At 49.5% G+C, this 9,266-nt stretch overlaps 1 protein-coding gene across 2 annotated transcripts in view; it reads left to right on the top strand.

The window, feature by feature from the left end:
* Positions 1-2,408: 2,408 nt before the first annotated feature.
* The window catches only part of LOC130391475 (intermembrane lipid transfer protein VPS13B-like), a 64,206-nt gene continuing 57,348 nt past the window's right edge, over positions 2,409-9,266 (top strand). For both annotated transcript variants that reach the window (XM_056601630.1, XM_056601628.1), the window contains exons 1-4: positions 2,409-3,084; positions 5,187-5,368; positions 5,646-5,866; positions 6,259-6,390. In XM_056601630.1, coding sequence (XP_056457605.1) covers positions 5,311-5,368; positions 5,646-5,866; positions 6,259-6,390 — 411 coding nt within the window. In that variant the 5' untranslated portion in view covers positions 2,409-3,084; positions 5,187-5,310. The remainder of the gene's footprint in view (positions 3,085-5,186; positions 5,369-5,645; positions 5,867-6,258; positions 6,391-9,266) is intronic.

Raw genomic sequence — 9,266 nt, 5'->3', positions numbered from 1 at the left:
TTGTCCGCTGGCCGATAAAAGGGGGAGCGAGTGCTGGAATGTTCTGACACGCAGGCATGGGTGAAATAACAGAGGACCTAATGGCAGTGTTGATACGGGTAATAAAAGTTCATGGCAGGCGAGGGCGCGTACGTCAGTGGCTCCGGCGTCGGCACCGGCCCGGTCGGGGGATCTCTGGTTGCAGGGTCATTTTCTGAATTGGACCTCTGAGCAAGGCCTGTTTCAATATCAATTTTAAATAATAATCTGGGTCTCGGCACGGAAAAGCATATCCCCACTTTAAACTGTTTGGAGCGTTCTGATTGGTGGAAGCCATCGGAGCAAATAATAGTGTCGATCAGAGGCTCTGTGGAGCGAAGCGGTGTAGTGGCTCAACCGCGGTGAGGCTGAACAGGGGCCGGCAGAGATGACAGGCTGGTGTTTAACTCACCGCCGCCAGAAGTCTGGGGATATGAATATTTATTTGTAAATACAATTCAAATATTTCAGCCCATTGAATCTTCCCTGACTGAAATCTCCAGACATTTGGTGCAGCGTACAAACTTGGATGAACGAGGATAAACAGCGACTTGCTATTTATTGAATTTTTAAAGTACAACACATCTTGGAGCCATGAAGCCAGTCTACCGACTGTTTGTTCCTGTTGTGTAGTCGCGTGTAGTCGTGTGTTTATTCAAAGAGCTACACACACGGAACTCAGACGGTAGAATCAAATACCGTCAAGAGCAGCAATAATACTGTCCTGACGACATGTGTCCAGACAGTGCAGACATTAGTTCTTAGTTCGTTGACACACGGAAACTCCCACACACACAAACACATTTTCATTTAGGCCATTTAGCAGACCTTTTCCAAAGCAACTTACAATAAGTACATTTGTCATAAGAAGGTGAAACAATATATCGCTGTCGGTACGATAAGGATGCTCATAGAACCAAGTGAAAAGCACTAACAATCACTAGGTTAACCCATTCCCTGTATACAACAACACACACACACTCAGATACGCCCCTTGTGCAATGTCAAAAGCCACGCACACACACACACACACACACACACACACACACACACACACACACACACACACACACACACACACACACACACATACACACACACACACACCCATCATAACTGTGGAATAAACACAGGTGCTTCCCCGCCCATCTCCCTTAACGCAGCCTACATATGAGTTACCACCGGTTGCCTTTCATCTCTGCTCTACGCTCCCCTAGTCCTCCATAAGCTCCTTATCCTTCCCATCTCTCTCAGGGCCCGAAGGCTCCATGACGCACACGCAGCCATGCAAATGTGTCCGCCAGTGCCATGTTCTGTACCTTACACATTCATGGCCGCATGCCGTCATGTGTATAGAATATCACAGGTGGATGGGGGTCTGGGTTCGAAAAAAAAAGAAAGAAATACTTTTTTTTTTTTTTTGGTGGGGGTAAAAATCAGCGCAGCTTTTTAGTAACACAATTTCCTGGAAGCGGTGGAGTTTCCGCCCCGGTGGCTGCGTGGTAGGGCGGCGGGTGCACAACTCTGTCAGGTACAATTAGATGAAGGAGAGTCCAGGAAAACCTGTGTGGCATTTTGAGCACATGATGTAAGTGAGGCTTACCTCATCTGCAGCTTACTAAGAGGAAATACACACACACACAGATACACACGCAAGCGTGTATTTGCACAATTCGGAACGCGACTGCAGCCAGACGTATAGATTGACACAGCTGCACAGCTAAAAATCACGTAAAAGCACACGGGCACACACACACACACACACATGCACACACTGGTGCGTCAGTGGCCTTGCTGACAATTCAATGAGCCTGGCCGTGTCCAGGAAGCTCCCATACCTGCAGCAGATTGCTGATATGTCCTTGGTTGTGCTTGGACATATGCACTAGTGCATGTGCAATCAAACGCACAGACGCACACAAACGTGCACACACACGCACACACACACACACACAAACGTACACATCCACACATGCACACACAGGAACATGTGCCGATCAGCCACATGAATTTGAGGTGAGCCGAGGCTCTCCTGCCACTACTAATCAGTCAACGGCTCGGGGCCCCAGGTGGCCGGGGAAATCCTAGAGTCTGGGTCTGGTTCACACGGGCTGACTGGACAGCGTTCATCGTGGTAGCCGTCCGCTACGAGCCGGGTGCGAGACACCTAAGCACACAGCCCCTAATGTGAGAACAAGACTCCCGCCACCCGATCGTTATTCAGCGTGAAAAGGAGCTCCAGGACTTTAATGTTAATGGCCACCCTGCACCGCGCCGGTGCAGGCCTGGTGTTCGTTTACAGTACACCCGCGCTCACGCCTCGCTGGCTGTACGTGACTGCGCTGCACCGCTGGGCCCGCTGGTTCGCAACTGCAACCGTCGAGGTTTATTTCACTGTCAAAGTTGTATTTATATCAAGCGTTTCCCACCTGGGATCAATAAAGTGTGCTCTTATCTTGTCGTCATTTTGAACTGTCATGGTTTATTTTATCGTTGTTATTCCTGGTGAGAACTGTTTTTGTGATTTAAATAAAAGAACTTGTTGTGCTGGCCATTGTTTATGATCATGACATAAACCTAGTAATAAACTGTTCTTTCTGTGAGCAACAGACTCAATAACAGAGTGCTTTGAACAGTCAAAGCCTTTAATCACTAGCAGACACTTCAGTTACCCCTGATTTAGCAATCGATGTGAGAGAAATCTTTTCACTCAAACCAAGTCAGCACCAACAATATCAGGGCCTCATAGATTCACGGCAGTCACCTATGTTCTGCTTACGTCCTCGCGTTCACTCTAGTCATTGTTCCAGAAGTCTCCTCACTAGCTTGTCTAAACCTTTGCCTTCACTGCCTTGCTTACCCGCAGGTGCCCTGCAGCCTGGAGTACTGGGATGAGCTCCAGGAGGCCTTCATCCCTTACCGGGAGTTCAGCTTATCAGAGAGTAGCTCCTGTCAGTTGCAGCTGCCTAGCCTCAGCCTTCGACACCAGCAGAAGGAGCTGGTGGCCTCGGACCTCTGGAGGATCGTGCTCAGCAACACTGGAGACCCTGGAGGAGACGAGCACAGGTGAGAGAGGGCAGTCCTGTGTGTGTGTGTGCTTGTGCGAGCGCGCCAGTGCACATGTTTGTGCGTGTGCACGAGCAGACCTCAAGTGAAACACGACAGTGAGATCGGCCCATTCATCAGTTCCTGTCCTATCAGGTGTATACCTTTATACAATCTGTAGTGTATACATGGACATATCAACATACTACAGTACACTGACTCACATATCTGAGAGAGAGAGAGAGAGAGAGAGAGAGAGAGAGAGAGAGAGAAAATCACCAGCAGTGTTTTGCTGGCCCTCAACATCTGGCGTGCAGGAGCAGGGAGCGGGCTTGGAAGGCGTTCAGATCGGCCTAATGAGATTTCCCAGCACACCGAGTGGCTGTCAGGGCCCATCCGGAGTCCTTCCTGCTTACCTTGAGTCTATCTAATGGAGGGATGGGGGTGAGGGGGGGAGGCGCACACGAGAAGCCAGCAGAGTTCTAGCTGGCTCGTCCACCCCCCTGGCTGCCTTTGTTGGCCGGGGTGGGGTGGCTTGTACGTTCCTAGGCCCGGCCCTGGTTCTGGGTGGGTGGGTGGACAGGTCAGGCGGGAATAAAGCCCAGCATGCACGGAAACAAATCAGCAAACCCCGCCGTTTATCTTTTCAATCTATATCACATGTTACTTTACTTGCCAGTCACTGGGTACCTGAGCTTTCTCTCTCTCTCTCTCTCTCTCTCTCTCTCTCTCTCTCTCTCTCTCTCTCTCTCTCTCCCTCTCTCTCTTTCTCTCTTTCTCTCTGTCTCTCTCTCTCTCTCTCTCTCTCTCTCTCTCTCTCTCTCTCTCTCTCTCTCTCTCTCTCTTTCTCTCTGTCTCTGTCTTTCTCCTGTTCTCTCTCTTTCACTCTCCCTCCTCCCCTCCTCCTGGCGTTCGGAGGGTCTTTGGTTGGAAGTGAGCGGCCGAATTCTACATGCTGTGTGTCTTAGAGTTCTCCGAGAAGAGAGGAACAGAATGGGAGGAATAGCAAAACACGTAGAGATAGAAACAGGGAGAACCCCCCTAACCCCCACCCCCTCCACCCAAAAAAAAAAAAACTGGCACCAGATCCACTGTAAAGTTAAATATACATCTGCGTTTCATTATAATCATACTCCAAACGCTACATTTCCTTTATGTTTAAATTATTGGTCCTTTTTCATCAAACTTGGTTCCCCTTTTCCGTGCTCGCTCGTTTCATCTACCTTGCTTCGCTTTCCAGCGGGAAAAAACAACTTGGCTGCGCTGGCGACTGGAAGTCCTGAAAAATGTATGATGCTTATCTTTTCTAGACGTGCTCCAGTGCACCAACAGCGTTTATGTCCATTTTATTTTTATATATAAATATACATGTAATTTCATTGCTTTTTCTACTCCACTCTCATTCCCATTGGCGAGCGTTCCCTTCTGTAGTTCTGTTTTTATTGGTGGATCATGGTAGCAGCAAATTACTGAGCAAATGGTCATTCACTTCAATTACCTCCCATCGGCCGTCATCAACCGTGACATGCTATTAATGTCCGCTGAGGGGGGGCGCCCCAAGGTACCGCTGCGCTGGATCAGCCCATGGTCGGCTCTGTCTCTTCCCTCTATAAATATTCGAAACACTGTTCCTCGCTGTGGAGTACTTATGGTGTTCCATTTTGCTTTTTGAGATTATGATGTTTAAATCACTGAACGTTAGACCGGCGGAAATTACCGATAATGGGAATCAGACTATCGCAGCCTTGAGACCTGAAAACAAGCCAGGAGGGGATGGAGGATGAATAATTTATTATATTGTCCACATGACCAATGTTTCTCTTTCTCGCATTATCATTAGTCATGGAAACTGATGCCGCTTATTATTCTTTTCTTTTTTTCTCTGTTACCTGCATCATAGTGCTTTGAAGTTTGTATATTGTTTTACTTCCATAGACAGGAATCACAAACTCATCACGTTTGTTTGTTTCCTGCCTCTCTCTCCCCTCTCCATCCATCCCTCTCTCTGCCTCTGTCCTGCTCTCTCCCTCACTCCCTTCCTCCCCCTCCATCCCTCTCTCGCTCTTTCTCCCAATCTCTCAATCCCCCACAATTAAACGTACTCCCTCTCGCTCTCGCTCCAGTTCAGACAGTGAGTCTGGCTCCCAGCTGCCCTGTGACCAGCTGGTGTCTCCCAAGGCGCTGGCAGCCTGCACCCGTGTGGACTCGTGCTTCGCCCCCTGGTTCGTCCACTCCCTGGGAGTCTCCATGGAACTGGCCCACATGGAGGTGCACCTCTGCCACCACCTGGAGCAGCTGGGCACAGGTAAAGGAGCCCCGGATCTCTTCCCAGTAGAATTACATTAAACAACTCTCCCCTCACCCCCAACCTCCAAGCCAAATGTACCTCCTTGTTCCATGCTGAATCTATCCCATTCAAAACAAATCCCTAACAGAAAGTCGTACTCGTTTGGAAGCTTAGACGTCGCTAAATACCACCAGGACATCCTGTTGTAAATTAAATGTGTATTATGTTGCTAGATGATGATTAGGAGATCATTATGAGTTCGTACAAACATCTCACAAACATCCCACGTCTCCAGCTCCATGCCGGCGCCTGCGGCCCTTCCTGCCGGACAGGAAGTTGCCCCAGGAGCAGGAGTTCATGGTGGTGGGTGCCAGCGAGCCCCGGCTCTACCTGCGGCAGTGGAACAGCGGTGCCCGCCTCAGCCAGGAGTTCAGCTTCTCCACCCGCCTGGACTGCCGACTGCTCGAGTACCGCAACCTGACCTACCTCCAGATCCTGCAGCCCTTCTCACTCCAGGTACATTTACAGTTACATCTAGGGCATTTAGCAGACGCTTTTATCAAAAGCGACTGACATTCAGTATATTTGTCAGAAGAAAGAGAAAGAATATATCACTGTCTGTACAGTAAGGATGTTCCTAGAACCAAGTGCCAAGCACTAACAATTATAAGGTTAACCCCTTCCCCTGTATACAACAAAGCAGGTAAAGAGTCTCTTGATTGTCAACTTCTGATGTGAAAGACACTCTTATGAATCGTTATTCCATCGTTTGTTCCTTTGCTTTATGTTTTTCCTCTAAAGCATTTAAGGCTGTGAAGAACAGTGTGTCAGAAAGTAATGTCATCCGATTTTGATCCAGAGTTGGATCCCAATCTTAATGTCTTTCCCCAACTTTTTGTGGGCTCCAGGGCCAGGCCTCGGTCACCCGTTCCCCCCAGAGCAGCGTCCTGGACGGCAGCATGTTTGTGGAGCCCGTGTTGCTCACTGTCAGCCAGTACGGCATCCACACCCTGGACACCGCCCTGCAGAGCTGGCAACAGGTACAGCCGCCTCCGACCCAATGAAACAATAACCCAGAGAGGGTAACTTTGAACATTTCCTCTGGTAAGAACATTAACCCAACTGCCGGCGTCATCGCTAGTGGGGAACATGAGCGAGCGTCATCTGAGGGATGAAACATCCCCTCTTTAAAACAAATCATAATAATTAAAGAATGGGGAAAACATTTGTTCAATCAGGCACACAGCACATCTTTGGAAGCTGTTCCTAGGGAGACGCACATTGACAGCCCCAGGAGACGCTCTCTAGACCAGCTGCTAACATCGTGGCGCACCCAGCGCTGCTCAGGTTCTGGTTCTCACCACCGCTGCTGGTAGCCAGGATGTTGGTGTGTGAGGTGTTGCCCGTAAAAACACGGTAAAACTAGAGTGGTGACACCTGCCAAGGCCTTGTCTGGCCTCATTCTACCAACCGCTAGATGCGCACACTCATGCACACACACACACACACACACACACAGCACGCACAGGTACGTAGACACACACACATGAAGTACACATGAAACACGCGCACTCCTAACCACATACATGCACAGTCACACACTCGCGCAAAGTCACACACAACGCGCTCCATGTCTTGCTTTCCCCCATGACGGCTCCTTTCAGCTCGGCTGTGATGCTGCTGACTCTTATATTAGCCCCTGGAGAACAAAGGCACTTAACCTTGCTTCCAACCACCACACAGACATGTATATCTCAACACACACAACCACAGTCCCATAAGGACACACAAAGCATGCTGGATGAGAATAAGAAATCCCAGTGTTTGTTTGTGTGTGTGTGTGTGTGTGTGTGTGTGTGTGTGTGTGTGTGTGTGTGTGTGTGTGTGTGTGTGTGTGTGTGTGTGTGTGTGTGTGTGTGTGTGTGTGTGTGTGTGTGTGTGTGTGTGTGCGCCGTGAGCTTCTTCCCCGGTGGGAAATGAAGTGAGATGAGGTGCCTTGGAAGACCAGGGAGTCACTGATGGCAAAATGATTGTATTGGCCGAACACTTAATACGATTGTTTTCCTTTTTAGTGGCATTGCCGACTCTTCTGAGTCAACGTAACAGAGCGTTTCTGTTGATGGGTTCTGCTTGACCCATCCCCGCATTGCCTCATTCAGCGCACAGAGAAAGTTCCCCCTATTTGGGCTGGGTAAATGGACCATAAAGAGGACATGGGAGTGGGTTGATGGTGGTGGTGCTGCAGTGAAAGGGCTGAGTATTCAACTTGGGTGTTTTGGACCACTGTGGCGGCGGTATCCATGGCGGTCAGTACCCAGAATGCCGAGCATGACTTTTCGTGCCGTGGCGTTGAGTCTCTCTCCTGATGCTGATGGAGTGATCACTTAGTCGCTTTGGTCTTCGCCGTCGCCTTTCACCAATGACGCATCTCTCGCTGCCCTTTTCTGTCTACTCATCGTGGACAAGACACAGGCACACACACACACACACACACACACACACACACACACACACACACACACACACACACACACACACACACACACTGCAGACAGTTTGCAGATGCAGATATTCTCCACTGACACACATGGAAACTGCTCTGGTACAATCACCAGCACAACCTTGTTTCCCCCGCTTGGCAATACATTTATTGCCTTGTGCTTGATGTTGAGAAAAAACAGAAAGCAGCGTATAAAGTGAGTGTGCCCGTTGGATCGCCGTGAGTTGGCCCAAACAGCAGCTGCAGCAGCAACCGCCTTGTTACTGGTGAGGAACGTCCTAACCACCTCCAGCCTCCACCACTCTGCAGAACAAGAGGGGGCACACATACTATAATTATAAGTGGAATGAGCCGCATGTGGCTACAATAGCTCCATCCTAACGGGGTGGAGGGAGAGGTCAAGTAAAGAAATTCAACAAAAAAAACAGTGGATACGTAAGCAGAGGCTCTGTAATTTCCCATTTGGCCCGCTTCAGAGGAAGTTGAGCGCGGTGCCCATGGAACATTCCGGTATTCTGCACCCCACCCCACCCCAATCTTCTGTGCAGGGCTTAAGTCAACTTTATATAAAAAATAAGGGTGGGGGCTGGGGGGGGAGGGATTTGAAAGGGTGCGACTGCAACGAAGGATTGTAAAGGTTACGATTAAACGCAGACCTTCCCCGGAAGGTGGGGTGTTTCACCATCATGGAGGGAAGCTCATCTGTAAAGTATCATACTGAAGGAGACCATAATATACACACACACACTCATACAAGCACACACACACACACACACGTACTAAAACACACAGAAACGTACACATGGCAGAGATCGTCGGGGTAAGACACCAGGCCTAGGAGGATCTGGACTGAAAAAAAAGAAGGTTAATCGGGGCAGTTGGAAACACAAACACGCTCCGTTCCTCTCTCGCTGGACAAGAATGTGTCCTCAAGGTTCTAATTGTTGCCGTGATTTTCGTGTTTCCTGGTGTCAAGGCGAGCGGGGCAGGGCCGGTTGTGATGTGGTGCACGCAGGGAAGCAGTGAACCGCGGTGAACCGCACTGGGCTCTCTGGGTAAAAGTGAGGAGAAGACCTTTCTCAACCACTACACGTTTCCAGTCCTCCCACCGACACCGCTATCCCGGTCATACCACACAACCCACAACCAGGAGGGTCTGGAAGGGTGCCAGGGTCGGTCACTAAGATGGATACTGAGAGAAGCGGTTGTGTTGGGTGGACGAGGGGGCGCTAACATTAGTGTTGGTCACAGATATCTGCCCGTCAGTTCATGTTGGAGCAGAGCATCACCAACTCTATGGTGGTCCGCACAGTTTCACATGTATCTGACATCTATGGTGGGATACATCTGCTGTCTCGTCCTCAACAATTTCTTACCTTAAATATAAGTATCACTCCTGATGCCAATTTGAACCCA

The sequence above is a fragment of the Gadus chalcogrammus genome, chromosome 11 (genome assembly GCF_026213295.1).
Source record: "Gadus chalcogrammus isolate NIFS_2021 chromosome 11, NIFS_Gcha_1.0, whole genome shotgun sequence".
In the NCBI taxonomy this organism is placed as follows: Eukaryota; Metazoa; Chordata; class Actinopteri; order Gadiformes; family Gadidae; genus Gadus; species Gadus chalcogrammus.
This window is presented reverse-complemented; position numbering and strand designations above follow the sequence as displayed.